Source organism: Zonotrichia leucophrys, chromosome 7 (assembly GCF_028769735.1).
Source record: "Zonotrichia leucophrys gambelii isolate GWCS_2022_RI chromosome 7, RI_Zleu_2.0, whole genome shotgun sequence".
Lineage (NCBI taxonomy): Eukaryota > Metazoa > Chordata > Aves > Passeriformes > Passerellidae > Zonotrichia > Zonotrichia leucophrys.
Genome location: NC_088177.1, coordinates 6,835,117 through 6,859,981, shown reverse-complemented (window position 1 = coordinate 6,859,981; position 24,865 = coordinate 6,835,117). Strand labels below are relative to the sequence as shown.

Sequence of the window (24,865 nt, the reverse complement as noted above, 5' to 3'; positions counted from 1 at the left end):
CTAATCTCCAAATTCAACATGTGTTCCATGCAACGTTATGAATCACTTTGTTATTTGCTAAAGAGCTCAGATTTAATCACCATTTCCCACAACAGCAAAGTAACAGGATGTTCTGCATCCCTCCCCAGTGGAAGTGGGCACGGCACTGGAGGCAAACACTGCCTGTGAGCTGCTCCCTGTGACTCAGGACCACAGCTGCTGTGGAATGAAACACAGAGCAGGGCAGCCCTTCCAAAGGTGGAGAAATGAAAATTTTATACAATTTATAACTCTCAATGCCCAAACTTCCCTCTTTGCAATTGTCAAACAGACAAAGCTGGTGTGGAGTAAGATCAGGGTTAGCACAGCCCTGTATTGCTGCCACTGAAAACAGGGGGACATGGAGGATTGAGTTTTGTTCTTCCACTTGGAGTTGACCACCTCTGGAAATGAACACAGCATGATTAACAAATGTTTCATGTACAGAAAACTATATTCACACTGGGGATTTCATCATAGCAATCAAAGGCAGAAAACATTCCAGAAGGGTCATCTGAGTCAAGGGGAATGTTTTCTAAAAACCAAATACTCCTTGCAATCATTAATATTGTTAGCAAATTAAATTCTGAACTTATGAAGAAAGACAAAAAATCCTACAAAACCACCTCTGAATCCATGGGGTTTGTCCCTATCTATTGGAATTCTGAACAACCTTGTTTGGAGTTTTTATAATAGATGAAGCTAAAAGGAGGAAATTCAACAAAACCACATGTAATTGCTTCTAAACCTCGTCCAAGATCCTAAGTACCTTCTTCTGTATTTCTCTGCTTTCTATAACTATCTAGCACAGTAATTTTTGCCTAAAACTGGAGGAATTCTGTATCATATTCTACTACATCTACACTTAGAAAAATACATTCTTTCTTTAAAATCTCAAAGCTCAAGATCATGGATCTTAGGAGGGCTTAGGAGCACAATGTGAATAATCTCAATGAAAACAAAACAAATAACATCAGTAATTTAAATTTCTAATTTCTATTTAATTTCTAATTCTTCACCATAAGTCAGAGTTACTAAAACCAAGTGCAGCCCTCAAAATCTAAGTGCAAAGTGGTGACAGAAAAGTTACGTGCCCTACCAGCACCAGAACTGGAAACTGAATTCAGATTTTCCTAAAGCCAGGCACTTTTTTGCATGTCAAATTCTTCCCAGCTACTGATGTTGCCCTATGTCAAAGGATTCCTACTGATTGCAGAGAAGATAACGAGCACCAAATACCTCCCAAACAGAACCCCTTTATCAACATCCTCTGCTGACCCAGGGCCTCGACATTTCTCATCCTCATTTCATCAGCATCACAAGACAGAAGCACACAAGGGCAAAAATCAATTCTGGTTGAAGTCACACAAGTGAAATCAAGGCAGATACACTCTGTGAGCAGGGAAGCTACACAGCATCATTAATGGGATACATTTTATTAATTTCCCTGCACCTTACCTAGTGAAATCATTGTATACACACAAAAAGAGCTGAGAAAACAGGTTGTAAATGTTAAGGTCTAAAAGGTGTCTTTGCACTGTGTAGTAACTAATATTTTTTGCAGTTCTATCTGCCAGAAAATGCAAAGCCCAGGCCACCAGGAAAGGGAAAGAACCATTTCCATTCCTTCCTAATTGGACCCTGGAGATTGACACACTTAAACCAAAGATCAATTCTGCTGCTTTTTGGAAAGAAACTGCTTTGTAACTGTGAAACTGCCTTTAAGGGACAGGTAGCAGTATCATTTCTTAAACTAACTGCAAAATGTATCACCTGGATGACAGTTAAATAGATTAATTACGAGCAAAGGTAATCAGCTCCTCACGTGACCTCTACTGCTCTTGAATAACCTACTTATACTTGTATGAGAAATTAAAACTAACAAACACAGCTAAATACCAGAAGCCCCAGAAAACTCAATTCTTTCCATTCAAAAGTGTATTTTCTCCAAAGATTTCTGAGCGTTTCAAACACTGACAGTGTAGGACAGTCCTGAATAAAACCAGTATTGTAACATTACCTGCTATAAACACCCTTGCCTCCTGTGCCAAGCAGCAAGGGAACTGACTGTAGGGCACAAGAGTGCAAGCCTGGCTTTAAAACCCTTGTCCCTCAGCAGCCCCAGCTCTCCTGAGAGCTTTGACTTGATCTGGAACTGAGAACATGCTTTTAGAAGCACTACATCCCCTCAAAGCAATTTCTTATTACATAGTACTTAGCAAGACCCATCGTTTGCACCCTTGCTTTAAACCACAGCATCTGCACACTTATGTTTGTGCATTTGTATGAGATTTCCAAACCAATTTGTTCATCCTGCAGCTTCTTTGCAGCCCAGTTGTGCAATCTGTTTCCCCACATGCTCTCTACCATGCAGGGCAGGGTGATGGAATATCACCTCCCTGTTTGTGAAGCAGTTTGCTGCCAGGTTTGATGGGTCTCACCCTGGATGATCCATTTCAGAGTCTGTTTCCACTTGTGTTTAGCACTGACATCACTGAGTTCCATCCTTTCTGTCCAACTGGGGGTATGTCTGCTTTCTGCAATTACATGAAAGTCCTGGGATCCTCAGGCCCAACCACATTTTTAGGAGTGCCATTGAAAGAAAGGCTGATTGTGCTCACCCCTCTGCAACAGCACAGTAAAACCAAGAATGCACAAAGGCAAACCAAGCATCAAAACAAGTCCCACCTCTAAAAACACCCAAGACATCTGCCCATATGATGATTAAAAAAACCTTTTGCCTTTTCCTCATTCTAGGAACACTGAGCTTTGCCAGTGCACATGAGAATAGCAAAGACACTGGGACTGAAAGCAGCTCTTTACACAAAGCCTGTTTCAAAGATTTGACAACAGGACTTTGTGACACACAGGACACTGAAACCTTCCCAGGATTAACCTGTAGACCCAACAGATGCACTGCTAGCACAAAATCTCCTGTTCCTTAGAATTTCTCTGTGTGTCTTCCCTACTTCCCATCCACATCCTCAAGTGCCATACCAGGCTGGATAAAAACAAGGCAAGACAGCAATCCTTTAGTAGTTCTTCCTCAAATCATCTACCTGAGGTTCCTCTCCATGCCAGGCACTGGAATAACTAGAAAACAGGCTCAGAAAAGAGCACAGCAGCACAAAAAATGTCCTTTAAAGAAGTGATGTGCATTTGGTCATGAAAAATTGATTCCATCAGTAATAAGCACCACCAACCCTAATTTTTAAACAAACTTAACCCAGCATTTGGGGTGCCTTTTTATGTTGTCTAAGTCATACCATACCTACCAAACCTTTTCTCCTCTACTACAGAAGTTGGCTTATTATTTTGTCTTCTTTTTTTGCAAAAGCAAAACTTAGCAAGGGTTTTTACTGCTTAGCAGAAACCTGCATTGCAGCAGGAAGCCTATGCAGAAAATGTGCAGAGTACTCAGCCAGGGTAACAAATCACCAACTCACTAAACTCCAGTGAGCCTCATGGCCACTGCAGAGCAGCATTTATTTCACAGTGAACTCTAAAAACACCAGGGGGAGAGATAAAGGGAACATTCATATGCAAAAAGCTGTTTATTATGGTTCTGAGACAACATGGAAAGACTGACTTCTCCATTCTATAATAGGGGAATACAAACTTCCAGCCACCTAAAAAACCAACAGGGACACCACTCTGCTTGACAGTGTTCATTTTGGCACACCGCCTTAGCCTTCATAAATTGATTTTTGCTTCTTTTTTCAGCTACAAGGGGCAGGGAAGCATCCTCCAACACCACAGCAATCTCCAGGGACATGCATGCTGTACCTAATCTGGTGCATTGAACACCCATTTCACTTCCCTGTGTCATGCCCTGAAAAATATTCACAGCTCAATTGCAAATTACCAGCAGATTCTTACAGAGTAGTAAATGCAGTGACCAATCTGTCTATATATGCTGTGAATAATGTAACTTACCTAGTTTTAGACTGCCACCTGAGCCAGCCAAACCTCAAATGTCTGTTCAGCTCTTGGCAAAATAAAAAAGAGGAAAATATTTTATAACCTCAGGGAATCCAACTGCACTTTTCATGCAGCTTTCAAGCCTTACTTTGAACTCTGGACTGCTGAGCTTTGATGCAAAAACCTCCAGCTCAGTTTTTCCCAAAAAGAGAAAAAGTACATGCAACAAACCTAGCATAGCTCAGCAAAAAATAACATCAAACATAAAAAGTTACACTGAATATCAGGTCAAGACATGGCAAAATAGGTTCTTCCTTGAGATTCAAGGCCTCACTGATGTGTTCCAGACAATTGCCAATAGTTAAAGCCATCTTGCTGCTTGAAGAGACTTCCAAGTTTTTTAAACTGCCATCCTCTGTAAAGATTTCCTCCTTGATCTCAAGAACTTCGTGCACTTAGAACTCAAGGCAGGTTATTTCTTAGCATTCTCCTGTCCTTTTCATTTCTCAATAGTACTCATTTGGCAGCAGTTTCAAGTTGTAAAAAACCTTTCCAACCTCTACCTGACCAATAAGAATGGTTACTCAAAGAAAGTGAACAAAGATCAGCTTACAAGCACTGAAAAACCAATGTTAACAACATTTACCTTTCTCTACCACCTGTGAAAGGGAGAAGAAAAAAGGAAAGAAAGCAGAAAAAAAGAATATTCAAGCCCCTCAGTACTTCAGGGAGGCCCTGCACAAAGTGAAGCTATTCCACCAACAGCCACAACACTACACACCTGCCCAACCCTCTCCTCTTACTCTAAATTTTCTCCAAATTATTCCAGCTCATCAGTAACTGGGTTAACTACAACACCAAAACACATCAGGAGGAGAACCACATTCCTCAAAACCCACCAGCCCAAAACACATCACTCAACAGCAGAGTCACCCCTGCACAGGCAACAAGAAAGCAAACACATCTAAATGCATTCAGTACATTACAGCACTAGAAAATCGGTGACTTTGAAATAGTTCTCAGAAGTTAAACCACAACAAATCCTGGAAATTATCCCACAAATTATCCCACAAATGCCTTCCTCCACATACAAAATTCACAGCATGTTGTCACTCTGAAAGACATAGGTTGTATATAAATGTGTCAGCTATTATATAGCAAAACACTCCCATTTTTGGCAGAAAAATCAGTTACCTTTTCATTTATCAAAGCCTGACGTGTGCAGATGGAGAACAAGCTTATGGCAGTAAAATAATTTTTCCAAAGCCACAAAGAAAGCTTGGGCTATGCCCAGGATTAGAACAGTCCCTGGAGCAAATTCTTGGCCCAGCCTCTGTGAACCTAGCAGGATCTGAGTTGTTAATTCACCTTTTTTCCCCCAGTGTTTAAAAATGCTTGTGAGAGTCAAGATAGACTGCCTTAAGCAAATATCTCCTCACAAAAGTGAGAAAACTTACTACCAAAACGCCAAAGAAATGCTAAACAGAGTCTGAAAGCGCCTCTTCTAGTACAAGTTCATCCTATCATTTGTAATATGCTTTAGGGACTGATGCTTATTTGTTTCAAATTGAAATAAACCCATGGAAGTCAACAAATCTCTGGCCTTCAGTTGAAGATCTGTCCCTATAAATTACCTTAAGTGGATTCAGGTGATTCCAAGTCTAAAGATTCCATAAGCCATTAAACATCACTTGCAACATTATCCCTTAAATCACAGCCTTGTTTTCATCCACCAGATGTTTCTCAGCAGGCAAATGTACACACAATAACCCAGTGAGTATCTCTTAGTGGGAGAGTAACAGGAAATTTCACTTTGAGGAGGGTTTGCTCAAGTGGCAGGACCCAAAACACAAAAATTGAATCATTTGCCTGCCCACTTCTCAGTATCAGATAATTGTGGGTTTGGTTTTTTGACACATTCACAGGCACTAACTACGGGTTTCCCACAATCAGAGCTCTTGTGGTGAGGGGCACATAACTATGATTTCTACCTCTTTAACTAAAAATCGTAATAATTTAATTTGCTGACTTAGTTTTTCATGGCTAGAGAGGATTGTTAAACAATCTCTCCTTGTTGCAGGCAATTGCACACAGAAATATCAAGTCATGCTAAATGAAAAGGAGACACAGTTTACTATTAGTTTTTAATGTGCCACAAAAATGAGCAGATGAATTGGCTCTTTTGGGTGCTATTAGTTCCACACAGTTAGACATTATAGCCTGATATATGTCAGCCTGAGCAGCGAGTCAGACAATAGGGATGTCTCTCAATTTGGGAGGCACACAATAATCCTCTGGGCACACACACAGCCCTGTTCTACACAACAAGCTGAGACTGATGCCTTACATCTGCCTTCCTTGCTCCTGGCAGCACGCTCCAGCACACATGCAAATTGATGCCCATGGACCAGCACTGCTGGAGCTGCTGAGCAGCTTTCCCACAGCCCCTGAGCCACGCATTTAGGAAATGATCTGCCACCACTGCAATCACCAGCAGTTTTGTCCCTGGCTTCCTTGGCCAGGTCTGATGCTGGGTCCTTGGCTCTGCCCTGTGCCTTCCATGGAGCTGTGAGCAACACCAAACTCAATCCACACCAAATGTGAATTTAACATCAACATTTCGAGTATGCCTTACCTGTCTATTGTTCCCTACCAGAATTGGATTGTATGGAGTTATTTTCTTTTCCCAACTATGCATCCTAGCTGACACTGCAGGCTGCATTTCCATCCTACTAAATCTCCCACTGAAAAAGAATAAATCTTTCTTCTAAGACTTTTCTTTTCAGATCCTGGGGAAATGTGACAGTGTTGAGAGGAGTCTGAGGATGAGGGAAGAGACGAGGATCTGACTCCATGTTTCAGAAGGCTTGATTTATTATTTTATGATATATATTATATTAAAACTATACTAAAAGAATAGAAGAAAATATTTCATCAGAAAGCTAGCTAAGAATAGAAAAAGAAAGAATAAGTATCTCGGACAGAGAGTCCAAGCCAGCTGACTGTGATTGGCCATTAATTAGAAACAACTCTATGAGACCAATCACAGATCTAATTGTTGCATTCCACAGCAGCAGATAACCATTGTTTACATTTTGTTCCTGAGGCTTCTCAGGAGGAAAAATCCTAAAGAAAGGATTTTTCAGAAACATGTCTGTGACAGGGAAATACTGTCATTCTCTGGCCATTAAAATGTTTCACTAAAGAATGTGATCTGTGGAAGATGCGCTTAGATGTGTATTTTCTTCACTTTAATACATTGCAAAGATGCATTGTACTTAACAATTCCTTGAAGTAAAACCTTTAATAGCAGAAGATAAACAATCCTCATATCTGATGAGAAAATTCCATTTAGGATTCAGCCAAAAATCCTGTTCTGCAGTAGATGTTACTCATTCTCAGCATCACACCTGGCACAAAAATGGCTCAGAGATCTCTCCAGAAAGGAGAGCTTGTGGTGCAAGTGCCAAAAGCCACTTATCCTGCAACAGTTCCTGGAAGGCAGATGCCTCTTGTCTACCTATTTTTATGGTATCTGTCAGACCATCCCACTTCCTCTGCAGTTCTTCTGTCTAGCAAAATACCAGCTGGTTATTTCTGGTCATTCTTCTTTGACTAAGCACTGACTAATCTGCTGCTTTGAACTCTGAAGATAAGCTGCTCTGTCCCTTTTCCTGCAATTTCCAAAGAAAAGAACAGTGATGGAAGTCAGACATGAGAGTCAAAAGAGATACACCGGAGCTCTTAATGGTTTTTCTGAAGAAGACTGCTTTGCAAATGAAGGTTAGGTCCATTAAAAGTTATCTTGCCTTTCTCAATCTCCAGACTTCTTGTTTCAGTGGTTCATAAAGGCTGTGATGGTTTTCATGTGAACCAAATCAATTTGACCAGGTTGTACCACCCATTTAGCACAATGTATCAAAGTTTCCAACCTTTAGACTGAGCAAACTGGATTTTTCACACAGCATTTCATGTGTCTCCTCTCACAGAGTGTCATGGCATGAGACCTACAGGAGAACCCATGTAGGACATGAGGTTTATGCTCTTGCTGGTGGCATTTTCAGAAACCAAAGTGTCCTTCAGCCCAGACTGGGCTGTTCACCTCTCCAGGGTGGTGCCCCCATCCACACAACCTCATTCTCTGTTCTTTCCTCTGCTCCCACTCTGTGAATCCCCCCCAGCTCCCACCAGGCACCACCATGGCTTCACATCCAGCTCCAAGGGATGGAGCTGCTGGAGCTCCAGGGCAGGGTAAAGAACACATTTTATTTATGAGATTATTTTACTAAGTCCTCCCACAGTGCAGTTTTAATAAAATGAGTCATTCACAAATAATATCCTGTACTGAGAAAGTATTGAAATCTAACAAATTTCTACATTCAGTGAAAGGAACTCAAACACTGTTAATGAAAATCACAGAAAATAAGTGCCAAAAAGGGAACACCAAGCACTATCAACCTCCACAGTAAAGCAAAAGTTATAAAAAAAAATAAGTGAGGTACCAGTTTGAATTTTGTTGCATATTAAGTTGAAAAACATGAATATTTTAAAATTTCTGGCAGATGAAACCTAAGAAGAAAGCTGTGCACTGATTTTCATTACTTTCACTACCATGACCACGAAGTTGGAATCCAGTAGTGCTTTAAAAGCTCACAAAATTCAAACAATAAAGTGAAACTCCACAATGAATATTAAACATACATTTTCTGTCATTAATATTGATTTTCAGCTCCAGATACGAAGAATTACAAGTTCACCTTTGCCAATAAGCAAAGAAGTGCATTTTTAGATTGGGAAAGCAGAGAAAATATGAAATGATGTATGAAAACCAAATTCTATTGGTATATCAGGCATTCATACAGAAATCTGTTAATACATTCGTGCCTTTGCACAAACCTACAGCAGCTGAGGCAGTACTTTATGGAAGTGATTCTACAGCAATTTATTGAAAATACATTTGGCTTTTCAGACTGCAGGGATGGTCCTTCAAAGGGCAAATGTACACCCACTTGTGTGATGCAGCAAATACAGCAAAAGCAACAATTGAGACTTTTTCTGGAGGATCATTTATTTTCAATTTTACACATAAAATTCAAGCAGTTTTTTTACGGATAACAGTTAACACCAATCACATGCAATAAACTTAATATTACTTCTTTTTTCTCCCCAAACTACTTCCATCTGCTTTTAGTCAAGATACACATTTTTCACTCACTACAAGGTGGGGATGGCTGTAGGGAACATCATTCCCACACCACCCAGTTAGCCCCAAGTGGTCTGCACAAAACCCTCCCCATTAAGTGTTAAATTCTTTTCCCATAAGAAAAATTAACCCTCTACCTACACCTACCCATAATGGCACAGTAGAATTTTCTCAGGGATAAGAGTATGATATCCATACAATAACTTAATAATAATTACACATGGTTATTTATATTTATTTGTATATTGCACCTTGCTACACAACTGCATTCTCCTTGTTGGAACCTCTGAACCATCAAACACAGAGTTGTCTTTGACAGAATCCAATCAGGGATCTCATGGCAAAAACACCAAATTTCAAGTGTCTAAAACCACCTGCAATAATTTAAATACAACATAAATTACCTATGTTACATAACATAGATGCCAATTCATTTGAAAGATGTTACCATCCTTACTGGTCTAAATGCTGCACAGACTCATTCCAATCTTCTCCACACAAAATAAATCCCAACAAAACCTTGGAAAGGAAAAGTAAAACAACAAAGGAAAGAACTGTGATTGTGATTATTACACCAAGCAGCCTAAAAAATGCACTTGCATGTTCCTCACTCTCCATGAAGTCGTGTTACAGTGCTGGTTTTCCCTCATCATCAGCACCCTGTTTTAACTCCAAAATTCTTTGGGATGATCTTTCCTCATGAGAAAAAAATAACAACCTAACATAAGTAATTATTAAATTGCAATTTTCTAATGCAAAAATACAACAGATTAGCATGTTGTAAAGGTTAGCATTTAAACACAAATTCAGCTGTTTTAACAAACTCCCACCATAGCAATAATTTTTTAATTGTTTGCTGTTCAAATACATTATATCATTATCTAGCCTGTTCTAGATTTCACAGACTTCTACCATCATTTTCCCTGCCAGCTAAGGAAAAGATTTCATGAAGTGTGAAGCACTGCAGATTTTAGACCCACACTTCTGCTCAACAGCTATCAGTCTTGAACTTGACATCCATATGTTATTTTCTCCTCCCAAGAAAGTCACTTAGAGCTTTGTGTGCCTGAAAAAAAAAAATAGACAGGCCTTCACTGGCCTCTCTTTTCATTTTCAGTGAATGAAAATTGCATTTTGTTGCTATTAAGTACAGACTGACCTATACAAAAGGCTTCTTCTGCCAGTGCTGCACTAGCAATGGATTTTTTTGTCCTTTAGCTTTCATGTGTAACATGGTTAGGGTTTTTTGTCCTTTAGCTTTTATGTGTAACATGGTTAGGAGTTTTTTGTCCTTTAGCTTTCATGTGTAACATGGTTAGGTCCAAACTCCATTTTCACCTGTAACAAGGATGACAGGGAAGCACAAGAGTGACCAATATCAGAACTCTTCCTTGGGAATTTGAGTTCCACATTTCATTAACGCTTCTGTGAGGCTGCAGCCCTGGAGCATCTGTCTTTCTGTAACTGATGTAATTAAACACCCTGAAAAACAGGCAAAGTGAGGGATCTGTGGACTACCACAGAGGAGCTTTATTCTCTATTTAGTCTTTACTTGGTTTTAAGTGTTTGCATGGAATTGTGACTTGAAATGTAAGTTTCTGAATAAATGCAATGTGCTCTACTCAAGAAAATAAAAATCTAAAAAAACCCTTCTCTCGGGTCTTTAGGAGTGAGAAATGTAATTCTGTATAATTCCTGGAAGAGAAAACACAAAGACCAAGACTTTTCACATTTTCTGTGATCCTGGAGAGATCTGTTAAGGTTCCCAGATGAGACAATCCAACCTCAGCCAGTGCATTGAATGCCCATCATTTGTCTGAAATTAATGACCTTTAAAGAATTAAATATCCAAACTAAAGAGCCTCACAACCATGAACCTTCCCCTACATTTTTCTTTAGTAGTGTTATTATGATTCACAGCTGTGCCCAGGGTGCACTAAGCATTGTGCAAACATCAGGGAAAGCCCACATATATTTAATTTTTCAAGCATGAATAGGAATGGTCCACAGAGAAAATGATATATTCATCAATAAATTAATCAGTTGTCTGAGATGAAGAGTGACAGACTGCAACAGCACATCCACATGAGCATCCAGAGGACAACAATTTCAATTGCTCAATGTTTGTCCCATGTAATTTGATTTGCATGCACCTGAGCAGAGGAAAACCAGTAGTCATGTCCTGTAGCTAACCCACATGAGATTTATGACTCAGTGCAGTCATTCCAGTGAAAAAAGCGGGCCTGGATACACAATTTCTACATTTGCTGGCATTTATAACTGTTAGAATCTGAATTAGCATAAAGCATTAATCTGAAAGGAAGACCTACCCTGAAATTTGTAAGCATTTGCACTATATATTTCAAACAAAATGCCTCCCAGTATGTGGGAGCTCACCATGATAAATCATTTTTCAGCGATTCATTCTGAAACACAAATAATTTTTTTATATAAAATCAGTGTCTGCATTTACACTTAGTATCTTATCCACGGGCTGATGGATAAGCTAATCCTGTAAAATACTCCCACTCACAGAACTCTACCTGCTGAGTTTCCACCTGAGATGTGATACAGATAAATGGAATCCACCTTCTCAGAACGCCAGCACCTCTTCCTGCACTGGACTAAACACACTAAACACTGACCAGGATGTGTTTTTGCTGCACTCAGTTATTCTGTGCAGCTGAACCTTCCCTGTGGTGAGCTGAAAGGGGGATCTGGGATCTCCAGAGCAGCCCTGGGACAGATGTGAGCAGCCCTGGACAGATGTGAGCAGCCACTCCACGTCCCATCCCTCTGCAAACAGCCCCTGCCCCTCTCCCAGTGACCAGGGCTGGTCAGACCCTTCACAAAGCTCTCATTGACAAACCCACACATTGTGAGCCTCCCCTCAGCCCCTGACCACAAGGAAAGCCCTCGGAGCAGAGTTGGGTCTGTGCATTGTTCTGATGCAGTGCTAGCACTCCTCTATTCACTGTGGAACAATTTTGGCTGATCAGATCAGGAAGATGAATGAACACACTGCTTTCTGTGAATCACAAGTCTACACTGGACAGAAAACAGCAGACAGAACAAGCTTGTTTTCTGCTTTGACAATATTATCAGAGATTAGCTGCCTGAGCAGAAACTGAGCTGCAACAGCAGAAGCTATATTTGTATATTTTTCAGAATTATGCTTTAGCAACATAAATGTCAGGAAACTAAGAATAATGGGTTTCAAAACACCAGAGTTCTATTCCACCTGCTCTCCATTATGATTCTAGGCTCAGTATGAACACACAATACTGCAGCTACAGAAAGAAATAATAGTTGTTATTATGAAATGACTGCAGCCTTATACTACACAGACATACACTGCAAAAAAAAAAACTATTCTGTTATCACTCTTTTCTCTGTTATCATTCTTTCCTTACATTACTGTAATCCAGAAATAATTATATTAGAACTATTATTCTGGCACTTACTTGGGGGGCTAAGGAATAATTTAATGTTCATTTTAATAACTTTTATCATGCTCAGACTCTGTTTACTGCTATATATTTATAACAAAGTAAATCAACTCTTGATGAGAATTCTACAAGTATGCATATTTCAGGCAGCCCTGAAATGAAGAGCAAAATGAATTTATTGACCAGGCATTGATTAGCACTTGATCATGAAAGTATTGCACAAAACAACAGTGCCAGAATATTTCGTGAGCACCAAATTTTCAGCCACTAAAGATGATAGATGGGGCTCCACTGACTTCAAGTCTACAGAGTCTACAGAGATTTTACTGAAGCCTGGTGCAATTTCATGCTGGAGAGCAGCATCTGCAGCAGCTCTCAGAGCCCTGAGACCACAGTGGTTACCACAGAGTGCAGGAGCAGCATCAGAGACAGCAGCTGGAACTTCCAAATGCTCTTTTACGAGCATTTCTGCAGTAAAATTAAGTTTATTAAGTGCTTGACAGTAAGAGATCTGTTCTTTCAGCTAAGTGGAAAAGCTGATTTCATGGTCTAAGTCCTGCTTGTCAATATTAGTGAACAAAAGGTGACAACTTCATTTTCCCCTTAAGCAATGATTCTGCTCCATGCCCAGCCTAGCCTAGCTCAGCTTCCTCTGAAAGGGTGGTCAGGCACTGGAAAAGGCTGAACAGGGAAATGGTGGAATCACCATCTCTGGAATTTTTCAAAAAATGAGTGAATGTGGCACTTAGGGACACTGTTTAGTCATGAATGTGGCAGTGCTGGGTTAACAGCTGGACTCACTGATCTTAGAGGTCTTTTCAACCTTAAAATTCTGAGATTTATGATCTCAAGCCTCATTTGCCATAAACATTATCTAATAAGGAAACTACTTTATGTATTCAGATCAACATGAGATTTTCAGTCTCCTTCAAAATTACCAAGTGAAAGATCAGAGTTCAGCTAGGGCAGCATCATAATCCCACCAAAAGGAAACACTCCATACCAGTCAAAATAAACCATTTCAACTTACTCTAATGCTGGAAAAATCCAGTGCTGGAGGCAACTAGACCAGCCTTGAAAGGAAGGGTGGGGAGTGGACCATAAAAAAGGAAGGAAATCTGCTTACAAACTCTTGGTGGGAAAAGGAAGCTCCTGAACCTCTTCCCTACACATGGGCATCACTCCCCTCAGCATTTTTCCTACAGTTATCAAATAACATCAGTTCCCTGGCCTAATATCTTGACTGTATCATATGGGACACACTTGCAAGAAAGCATTTGAAGCCTACAAGGGGACAAAACAGGAATTTAAATGAGGAATTTCTAGGGGAGTCAGGAAGAGCAGTGAGAATAGTCAGTGTGGCCCGACAATTACCAGAGCAGATCCCTGTTTTTCACTGAAATGGAACATCAGGGCTGTATTTCCAACACTTCACCATTACAGACAGGAGGTAAAATGGAAAGAGGATGCTTTAAATAGCAGTTGTTTGCAGATAATTGTCAGTGTCAGATACCCCAAAGTGACAACCAGACATTTCTATCAAACAGGCAGCAAACTCTGGTGACCTGGCATCTCTCCCAACTCATGGATTGGCTGGAGGAACCTGCTAAAAGGACAGCACTGAGGAAGAGAGCAGCCAGAGCAAGGCAGTAAAATGAACAGAACTTCATGAAATTGCATGGGGACAGCAAAGTGATCCCAGAAGTCACTGTATTTTCCTCAAAGATTGAAAAATTTTAATAGGAAAGGCATGAAAAGCCCTGGCAAGGCTTTTGTGGTATGTAAGTTAACTGCCAACTACCTAATAAGAGATTCCATACAGATTTAATATGTATTTGTGTGCTGATTCCTCTCTTACTCTCCATAAATTTAGCCTCAGCAAACCATGGGGACAGACACATTCCAAAAACATATAATTAGTTACTGATTTCAGTAGTTCAGTGCCTATCCCCTCCAGCTGAATATGCAGCCACAGGATATCCAGACAGGCACCACATTCTTTGCTGTTTGTTTCTCTAAACACTACCAGACTGCCAAAAAACAAGGAAAGAAAAAAATAATTCAGCCTAAATAATCTTAAAAAATGTTTTTAAGGATCCTTTTAAAAGACACAGTTTTAGTTATTTATATTACACTTAATTCTTGCGACCCTGACAAATGAAAATCAAAAATAAAATTAAGCCATATCACAATATTCTGTAGAACTACAGTGTTAATAGGCAACAAGCTTATTCTGTAACTTAGTATTTACCTTTATGTTGCTTCAGTAGCAAAGACAGACCACTCTATTTCCATGAAGCAGAACAAAATGGAAACTTGTTTCACTCTCTTGTTAACATTCAAATTCTTTACAGTGTCAGATTCCGCTTTCAAGTGTCCTTCCTCTTTTTTCTTATTTCTGAACCAAGTCATTGTACCTGTGTTTCCATATAAATTGCTCTGGGTAATATATGTTGAGTTTCCAGAGACCATTTGGTCAGGTTTTAATCACCTCTCCTGGGAGCTGACACCAACCTCCAGCAGCAGGTCATACAATGCAGATCAGAATAACAAAAGACATGCTGCTGTGATTCCAAAATAAAAGAAAAAAGGAAAAAAAAAAAAGGAAAAAACAATACAAGTCTGTCTTTATCAAGCTTAAGAATTATGTTTTGGGACTTCTTTGATTTTCTCCTAGACAGAGCCTTCCTTTTGTTTGCATTGAAGCATAAATTCAATCACTTCTGATTTTTCCCCTCTCTAAAACAGAGAATGTGCCACTGAAAATATTTTGTTCCACATTCCACGTTTCTTTTTGTCTTTCATGTGTTACTTAATTGCCCAAGATAAAAAGCTTGTATTTTGCAAATTTGCATTGAACTAAAATTTGTATTTACACAATGATGCATTTCTTCCTGTTTTGAAATAAAAGAAATAGATTTTAATTTTTCCCATATAAAAGTGATTTGGGCTTAGTTTGGAATTTTTTTTCCCATTCACATTCTTTGTTTAAAAGGTAAACTAGAAAAATATCATGGAACTTATAAAAAAACACTGCTCTAAAAAGAAAATTGAATTTCTCTTTCAGATTAGCATTGGTTTAGGCTATCTGTCAGTGTAATACAGATAAATTATAGCATTCCCACTACAAATCTCAAATAGATTAAGATTTGTCATATTTGACCTCTTTGGCAAAAGGCAACCCACTGCATAATGATTTTTACACTGTTGTCCAAAATGAACAGTTCCACATGTATAAATGCTAGCAGGAATCAACATCTCCTGTTTCTTTCTCCGACCTTCAACAATCCTATACTCTGCAGAAAAAAACCCAACAGTTTTACTAATTTATAAGCACCATGCAGACACAGGCAGTCTAGAGAAAAATCTCTTTAGCAGTTGCAAAGAAAAATAAAAAACATGAGAAAGCTTCCACAAAGAAAGAAAATTCTGAGAGACCAAAAGAAAAAGAAAAAGGAAGAGGTGTGAAATTTAAAATATTCCCAATACTCACTGAAAGCAGCCACTGCAAGAGCCAGTGTGACAATAATGGAGACCCAGGAAACCCACAATGCCTTCTTTCTGTAGCTCTGAGCTTCATGAGGTTTTAGCCTTGTACTGCTTTCTAGTAAACCTGACAAGCAATAAGCAAAGAAGGTATGAACAATGCATCGCTCCTTCCAAAAACACAGCTGTGTTAGTTCAGCCCTAGAAGACACATTTACATTCTATATTACACACAGAAGAAATACAGAATCAATTCCTGCTCACGTTATTAAGGTGAAGTGAATGAGGCCACCAGAAACATGTGAGTAAGCAAGAAGAGCACACACAAGCTGTTTTGACTCCACACATCAATCCCTCAAAAAGAGCACTGCATCCCAGTCATGGAAATTCACAAATCAATACGATTTCCACCTGTATCTCTGCACAAGAAACGGCTCAGCCCTACACCCCCTCAGATCAAAACTTGTTTCAGAACCTGAGGATCCTGGGGCTAATTAACACGGGAGAAAAACTCCTGCTCACCCGTCCCGGTGGAATCACCTCCCAAAGCACAGGGATACCCTGCACATACTGATCATCAAAGCACAATTGGGCATGCCCCAGAATCAAAGCTGTCACAGCTGGAAAAGCCCCTTCAAGCACCCTGTCCTTCATTTGGGGAAAGAACACATTCCCATCTAGAACTAACTGAAGAACCAACCCTGTCCTTGCTGCAATGGGTGCAGAAGGCTGTTGAACACAAAGGAATGCTATTGCTTTTTCTCTTTTTTGATGCTTTCAGTCTGTGCAAGTCTTTTGTCCACTGATCTTACATCACAGAGAATGCAGGTTAAACATAAATTAACATTCTTTGGCTTTTATTCTCTCAATCTGAGTCTAAAACCACTTCTAAAATGCACTCAGAATTTTACAAATTTCCATTTTGTAAATCCCATTCTGATTAGTTTATGTTTAATACATTCATCTAATTTGAAACACACATTCTTTGTCACCATTATGTTTCAGCTCAAATCTGCTTAACTGGAGAGAAAACCTGATGGCTTTAAATTTCTTAATGAGTTACTCCAGAAGATGTGGGTGGCTCCTCTCAGATGATGAGCACTTTCCAGAGACATTTGCCTGCACTGAATGCATTGAACTGACACACTGGTTTAACAGCACGACTTTCAGTGGCTGCTCTAAGGTCTCAGACAAAGGGTGGAGAACAGGGGCTGTGCCAGACCAGCACCAGATTAAAACAGAAGAGCTGAAGCTGTCACTGTCCTCACCTTCCCCAGTTTTCTCTCTGGTGGCTATTGCCACTTTCAAGGCAGGGCCATCTGATCTGGTTCTCAGTGTACTCCTGAATCCACACCATGTTTAACCAAGTTTATTAACCTTCACAGATATTAATTTCAACTGACTGTAATACACTGGCTGAAAACTGCAATGGTTTTGGAATCAACTCAGAACTGAATCAGACATCTCTGCCTTGGGGGCAGCATTATGTCAGCAGAGGGGCAGGCATCCAGGGGTGGTGAAATTTGAGCCATCAGATTTTACTCTGCCACTTGGAGTCTGTTAAAATTACTGGTTGTAATCCCAGCATAATTGGTGGGATACACACTGTCTTGGAAAAATTTTTTATGCCTTTTACACCCCAGTTACAATAAAGCACAGAGAGTTTCTTTATGGGAGTTCAGAAAGCCACTCTGAGAATTTCATGCTTGTATTGTATTTTTAGAAAATTTTAAATATTATCACACTTTGTGCTACACACTCTCCCCTTAATGAATGGGAAAGAATCTACAAACTTAGGACCAGGAATCTACAAAATCAGGGCCTGGTCCTGTACTGGAATTATGTCTATTTCTTATTACATGCATTCTTTGTCTAATACACGAAAACTGAGAGATGCCAACTATAAAAGCCCTGAGTCTTTTACTGATAGTGTTGCACAGCTATTTCTCACATGCCTGCTTTCATTTGTGTGAAGAATTTTTTTTTTCCCCACAAATGTTTGGCCTATCTTCTGCTACTATATATAACGATGTACAGTTTAATTGCTGTCTGCTATGAGGTAATTCAGCAACACATCTTGAAACATAGGAGGGATTTCTACTAATCTCACCATAGAGAAAATACATCTTTCACATTGTGTGTATTCACCCCTCCTGTCCCCTCCCCAAACAAGGATTTCAAATTATGGTCCAAATCTTTTTGGAACATAAAGCAAAGGTTTTCTCAGCCAATTTTATCTCTCAATATTTCCAACCTCAAATAAACACAGACCAGAATGACAGATATCCTCACCTGTTTCCTTCTTTTAAAACATCTTTTAATTCATGGCTACAACTCGTATTACCTGGGAAGCCCAACATACATGGTTGATATTACCAAATCAAACAATACCCTAATTAAACTGAGGGATGAATAACAAGCCCCAGAGCTAGTGCAGCACTCCTGATTACTATTCACATGTCAAGCACGTGTCCAGTATGACAGAGACTGCAGTCTTTATAAAACTCCACCACTTCTGCCGTGTGTGTGTGTGTATTTCTCTGTCTCTCAAAATGGCTGGCATATTCTGGCTGTCAGCGATGTGATCCCTTCCTTCCTGAAATAATTCAAATACATTTTCTGCCTTTAAAATTTTCACCCCCAAGAAAGATCGCATAATTCTTAGGAGTATCCTGAGGCCAGCACACAAAGATACAAACTCATTCACATGACTACCAAGCCCATAGAATGAAAATTATTTAGAGGCAACAACAGCTCATTAATTTACACACAAGAACAAAAATCACAAGGTAAACTTCCATATTTCTTCACTGACCATAAGAAAGCAAGCATCCACAGGAGGATGAAAGTTAATCTTTCAGTATGACCTGCACTGCTACAAAAATAAAAAGCTACCATCTACAAATGGAATTCCTCCGCCCTGAAATTAACATACTGAGTAATTTTATTGCCAATAATTTATTTAACACATGGATATCCTTGAGGTATAGAAAAGATGAGGAACTGACTAAATTCACTGGATTTTTAATTTATCTTTCAGCATCTTCACATATTAACAGATTTTCTTCCCATAAAAAAATCAGAAGGAGAAAAAAACCTGCCTAACAGTTGCAGAACACAAGCTTGGCATATTTGTGAAGTGATTCTAGGATATTCTTTACCATATGCTGACTTACCAGAAGTACTTTTCTATTTGGCTAAGGGATCATTTTAAAATGTCAAGTTAGAAATTGTGGAAGGTACAAGGCTAATAAAAAACCTGTTCACCTAAGGATGTTAATTTAAGGGTCCCATCCACAAAATTATCACCAATTTTAGATCTCGCTCTTAAAGAGCAAATATCTAGTTCCAAAATTTAGGGTTAGTATTTATTTTTAGCAAACATGGAAGCACCATCTCTATAACTGGATCTGGTATGATTCACTGGAAAAGATTGTAGGAAAAAGTACAATCTAAAAGGACAGACTGCTAACATTTTCAACAGGGACAACATGCAAAAAGCATACCAGATTTCCCTCTACAATGAAATTATCCTGGTACACATGGAACCAGTAACTACAGCAAAGGCTAAAAGAAAGGTACTGAAGGGCCATAGAAAGAGCATGGAGGCAAGGAAGAAAATTAAATCAGTGGCTTTAGCTTCATCTCCATCACAGAAAGAGATAGGTTAGGTACAACAGACACTATCTTTATGGAACTACCCTTAATGCCAAAGGGACAGCTTTCTCCTTTGGCTCTGTCATACTGGGCACTAATTAGAATTTTCTGTACCCAAACTTCTGTGTGGGAACCATAACCAAAATTCCTCACTCACGTAAAAGAGAGCTCAGATTGCCCTCAGGCAGGCACAAAGCCTGTCCCCAGCCACCGGCAGTGACAGTGAGGGTACCCCTGGAGCAAGGGCTGTCCCCAGCCCCAGCACGACTGGAATTTGTCAGGAAGGTGGTGAATGCTCTTCCCCCTCACTCCTCTACTTCGTGTCTACGATCTGTGAGCAGGCACGGGCTTCGGGGAGCTGGGCATGGAGCAGGACATATAGGGGATATGTGGAAAGGGGCTGTGGATGAACACTGGGAACACAAAAGGACTTCTGGATGCTGAAAGCAAAATGGAAAAGGAAGAAAAGGCAACAGAGAGACAGGCTAAGGGAAGCCAATAGGTGAAATTAAAAGATGGAGACAAATGGTGTGGAAGAGGAGCCTGGAGGCGTTGTGGAGGACAGGGCAATGGGGAGGGTTAAAATGGCAGCTGCCTTTGTGGGCGGCAGGTGAGTGAGCCCTGAACAGATGTTCGAAATGGATGTGCTTGGCACCAAAGCGTAACGCGGTTTGCAAGCCGGCACCTTCCAAACACCTGGTCAGGTATTTCCGTCAATAACAAAACCCGAGTTGTGTGTAAGCGCACACCTCGGTGGGGGAAGGGACACAACTGCCCCGACTTTAACCCGCAGCCTGGCTGGGGCGGACCCCCAGAAACGCCGCGTTGTGCCGCTGCTCGGGGGGCGGCTGCGACCACCCCGATAGCTTGGGCACCTCGGCGGCCTCCGAGGAGAAACCCGGGAGCTCCGGGAGCGCCGATGCCGCCGCCGCGCCCCGGGCCGGGCGCTGCCTGCGGAGCCGTGTGCAGCCGCTCCGCCGCCAGGCAGGCAGGCAGGCGAGTTCCCTCCCGGGGAGCTGCGAACAGCCACGAATAGAGTTTATAAAAATACTTCAAAGCTGTCGCGGAGCGCTCGCACGGGAGCTAAAACGGGGCAGAGCTTCGAGGGCGGCGCGGGGGGGATGTCGAGCGGCTGCCAGCGGCGGGATGAGGGGTGGGCGAGCTGGGCTGGAGGGGGAGTTCGGGGGGCAAGAACCGGTGTGTGCTGAAGGGCTGGAGGGGAGGGGACGGGCAGGGCGGCTGCGGCGGCGTGGGGAGGGTACGGGTCCAGGAGAGAGAGACAGAGGATGCTGCGGAGAGGGTGTCGGAGGAGCCGTCGGGGTGGGTATGAGTCTCTTCGGGACTCAGGGGAGGTGGTGGGGCTCGCCACAGCGCAGGGCAGCGTGCAGGAAGGCAGGGGACGGACGGACGGACGAACGGACGGACGCTCACCTCTGTCCTCCAGCCCCTCGCTGAATTGCCCGCTCTCCCCGATCCGCAGCTGCTCCTGCTGCTGCTCCCGGGGGGCACCGGGCGGGTTGGCCCCGGGGGGCTGCACGATGGCGGGGTCCGGAGTGGTGTCCAGGGGCGCAGCGGGCGGCTCCATCTCTGGCGGGGCGGCGGGAGGCGGCCGGCGGCTGTGGCGGGGAGGCGAGGAGGGAGCGGAGCATCCAGCCCGGGTGCGAGCCCGGGGAGAGGAGGAGACTCCGGCTCAGAGCATCAGGGAGACGGGGACGGGCAGCGAACAAACTCCGGGAGCGCCGCTGCCCGCGGCCGCCTCATCCCTGCCCGCGGCGAGAGCGCAGGTGGAGCGCGGTGCCGCCTCCCGGCGCTGCCCGTCCCCTCCCCGCCCCGCCGGGCCCGGCAGCGGGAGCCTCCTCAGCCTCCCCTCGCCATGGCGGGCTCTGCCTCCTCCTCCTCCTCCTCCTCTCCTCCTCCTCCTCTCCTCCTCCCGCAGCCGGGCCCGGGGGGAAGCGCTGTCCGGGCGCTGTCGGAGCCGGAGCGCTCCCGAGCCCTGCCCGCCTCGCCTCCCCTCACGCAGGTAAAGACACGGCTCCCCTTGCCTGGGGATGCGCTCGTTCTCGCCCTGCCTCTGCCCCTTATCGGGATGGGAGCAGAATCGCCCCACACAGGCGCCCCTCAGAGCCCGCAGCGCTGTCACACTCAGAGTTGCCTTAAAACTGCCCTCGAACGTGCAGCGATCTCACGCTGAAACATGGGGCTCCCCTTGCTGGCCTCCTCAGATTGCTCGCCTGCCTTTCCTAGGGCTGCACAAGACCACAGAAAAAAACCCTAAAATCTCAAGAGCGCAGAAATGCTTTTTAAAAATGCAAAATTTCACAGATAAATCTGTGTCAGGGCTGCTTGCTCTTCTGCGCTGGTTCCTAATGGCTAGATGGAGAGGTGCAAACAAACAAAGCGTTCTCTGTGCCAGCACAGTCTCCCAACTGCATGCTTACTAGCATGTAGATATATTTTGAAGCTGCAGCATGTTTTTGACTTGAAAAATTTGTCTAGGAAAATATCAAAAGACAATTAAGCATCGCAGCCCTGGTCCTTTGGCGATACATAAGGATATAATCCCGATTAAAGTTGTATGAAGATCAGGTTGCCTTTCTCCTTTGAGAAATTAGTGAATTTGGCGAGTATAGAAAGGCCAGCAGGAAATCAATATTGATGCCAACATAGGGACATGATTTTATAACTGTCAGAATCTTGGCTATGTCAGCCTTGCAAAAAGTTTTGTAGTAGTTTAGTAATACCTGTCTAAAAATTGTCAGTGCAACATGATTACCAATATGTCTTAATTTTAAGAAATGCCTCTTAAAACTGTATACTAATCTTCTAAATCTTTCAATCTGCATTTTAAATCATTAATTATTTGAAGAAGTAGAAGTAAAATATAAATAAATGTTAAATGGCATAAAATACTGGTTTAGAAATTGATTGGCATTTTGGCAATCTTGTGGAGTGGAGATGGCTGTTGTAATGTGAGGCATTGGTGTTTTTACCTAATGTTATGATTTTTTTCTGTATAGTATACTACACTTCTGTATGAAATATTTTTGAAGTCTTCATGACTCTCACCCAAATTTCACCTTCACCCCTAGCTATCCTACCCTGCTTTGTGATCCCAGAGCTCTTGCTCTTCTAGCTGGATCAGCATTAATATGAATATAAGCAATGCCAAAATTACTTGATTTTTCCTCATGAGATGGTAAATTACAACATACCTATTTGATATTAATGTCAAAAGATTTTTTTTTCTCATGTGCATAAGTTAACACAAGTGAGTTCTTTTGAGGGAACTGTTATTTTGAGGTTTGGACTGAGTTGCGAGGGGTTGAAAACTAGTAATTTCATTTTTTAAAAATTGATTTCTTTTTTCTTTAAGGGCTCTGTATTAAGCTCTGGTTACCTAGAACATGCAAGATGCCACAGCAGATGGATGTACGCATGAGAGAGGTAAATGAAAAGTAGAAAAGCCTCACCTTTTGTTGCTTACCATAAAAATAGATAGTGATGCGTTTCTTTCACTTAAAGTATGTCTGTAAAGTGAGAATCCTTAAATTAGTAGAACCAGTCTTGTAACCTGGTCAGAGAGAAGGAATGGGGACCAACCACTCTTTGGGACCTCACAGGGACACAGAAACCTCTGGTGGCACCATCCCATGCAGAGCACAGCCAGGACAAACCATGAAGGCTCCCTTGAAATTGCTGCAACAGATGCAATGCTCCCCAATGCAGTTATTGCAGGATCCCTCCTCTTTTATGGAGATAAATCCATATCTGATCCATTCCAGTAAGAACTCCCTTATTCCTTGGTAAATGAGAAACTGACCAGTGGCTCTCCTTGAACACCACCTCCTTTCTCTTAGTCTCTCAGAGCTATTTTGGTATTCTTAGAACTTCCAGAAATCAAACCAAGAGGAAAGTGCCTGGAGATTCCTAATTCCATTTCTTTAAAAGGAGGTCAAAGGGGTAGGTTTCCAAATGATTTAGAGAAAAATAGGAACTAGGAACACCAAAGCAAAAGTTTTAAACTTTAATGGGTTTCTTTCTCTTTTTTTCAGTTGCCCTCAATTGCTGTTCTTACATAAAGCTGTGTCTGGCAGGGACTGGAGCTATCTCTAATTGTATAATTGCTATAGTGTTCAGGCTATAGCAAATAATATGATGCCTGCAAAGAGTATTATAGTTTATTTTAAATGACTCTCTTCAGTGCTTTCAAACACAGCATGAGAAGGGTCATACACTGCATTTAGCAAATACAAATTCAAAACATTAGGCAGATCCACAATGAAGGGCCTTTCAGAACACTCCATTGTCTATACAAACTGGCTACTGAGGAGCAGAAGGACTGTCATATCAGAGCTGCTGGAAGCTGCTTTCCAGAATTGCCTCTTATTTCTCATGACATTCACACAAAGTGTATTCAATTGGATAAAGATATAGGGCTAGATTTTTAAAGGCATGGATCCTGTTTTCCAGCCCTGTTGGACTTCTTACGTATGAAACCCATAGGCAAAGTTAATTAAGGTAAAAAGCCTTGCTCTAATAGCCATATTAATACATTATTTTATTTCTTGGTCCCTCAAACCTCCTTTTGTTGGATAGGAATAATGGAAACCCAAAATCAATTTAAAAAACAAAAACAATGTCTCTGCTGCAAGATTAATACACATTTGCAGAACTTTTTTCCCAGCTGGAACTGCCTGTAATTTTCATAATATTTTGACTTCCAGAGAAAGGAGATTTCAGATGAGATGGAAGTCTCATGCACCACAGCAAACAGCAACAACACAAAAAACTTCTTCCTTATCTGTACCGTCTGTGGTCTGCTTTTGTTATGGCTCTTTTATCTCCTTCCTTCCTTCCTTCCTTCCTTCCTTCCTTCCTTCCTTCCTTCCTTCCTTCCTTCCTTCCTTCCTTCCTCCTCCTATCTTTTCCTTCCTTCTTCTTCCTTCTTCCTTCCTTCCTCCTTCCTTCTTCCTTCCTTTCCTTCCTTTCCTTCCTTTCCTTCCTTTCCTTCCTTTCCTTCCTTCCTTTCCTTCCTTCCCTCCCTCCTTCCTTCTTCCCTTCCCTCCCTCCCTATGAATAATGTCAATTGAATTTGAAATTCTGGTTTTCCTTTTCATTTTAGCACTACTGA

The 24,865-nt window shown here is 41.6% G+C and overlaps 2 protein-coding genes across 5 annotated transcripts in view; one reads left to right on the top strand and one right to left on the bottom strand.

The window, feature by feature from the left end:
* The window catches only part of TMEM163 (transmembrane protein 163), an 85,889-nt gene extending 64,378 nt beyond the window's left edge, over nt 1-21,511 (bottom strand). Inside the window, exons 1-2 of one of the 2 annotated variants that reach the window (XM_064718197.1) lie at nt 21,166-21,511; nt 16,085-16,204 (exon numbers count right to left, since the gene is read on the bottom strand). In XM_064718197.1, the coding sequence (XP_064574267.1) occupies nt 16,085-16,204; nt 21,166-21,319 (274 nt within the window). In that variant the 5' untranslated portion in view covers nt 21,320-21,511. The remainder of the gene's footprint in view (nt 1-16,084; nt 16,205-21,165) is intronic. The other variant, XM_064718199.1, reaches the window with a different exon arrangement.
* The window catches only part of ACMSD (aminocarboxymuconate semialdehyde decarboxylase), a 38,669-nt gene continuing 34,080 nt past the window's right edge, over nt 20,277-24,865 (top strand). Inside the window, exons 1-2 of one of the 3 annotated variants that reach the window (XM_064718195.1) lie at nt 20,277-20,438; nt 23,108-23,178. The gene's annotated coding sequence lies outside the window, so the exon portion shown is untranslated. Of the gene's footprint in view, nt 20,439-21,030; nt 21,055-21,633; nt 21,755-23,107; nt 23,179-24,865 lie in introns of those variants that run through there. The other 2 variants (XM_064718196.1, XM_064718194.1) reach the window with 2 other exon arrangements.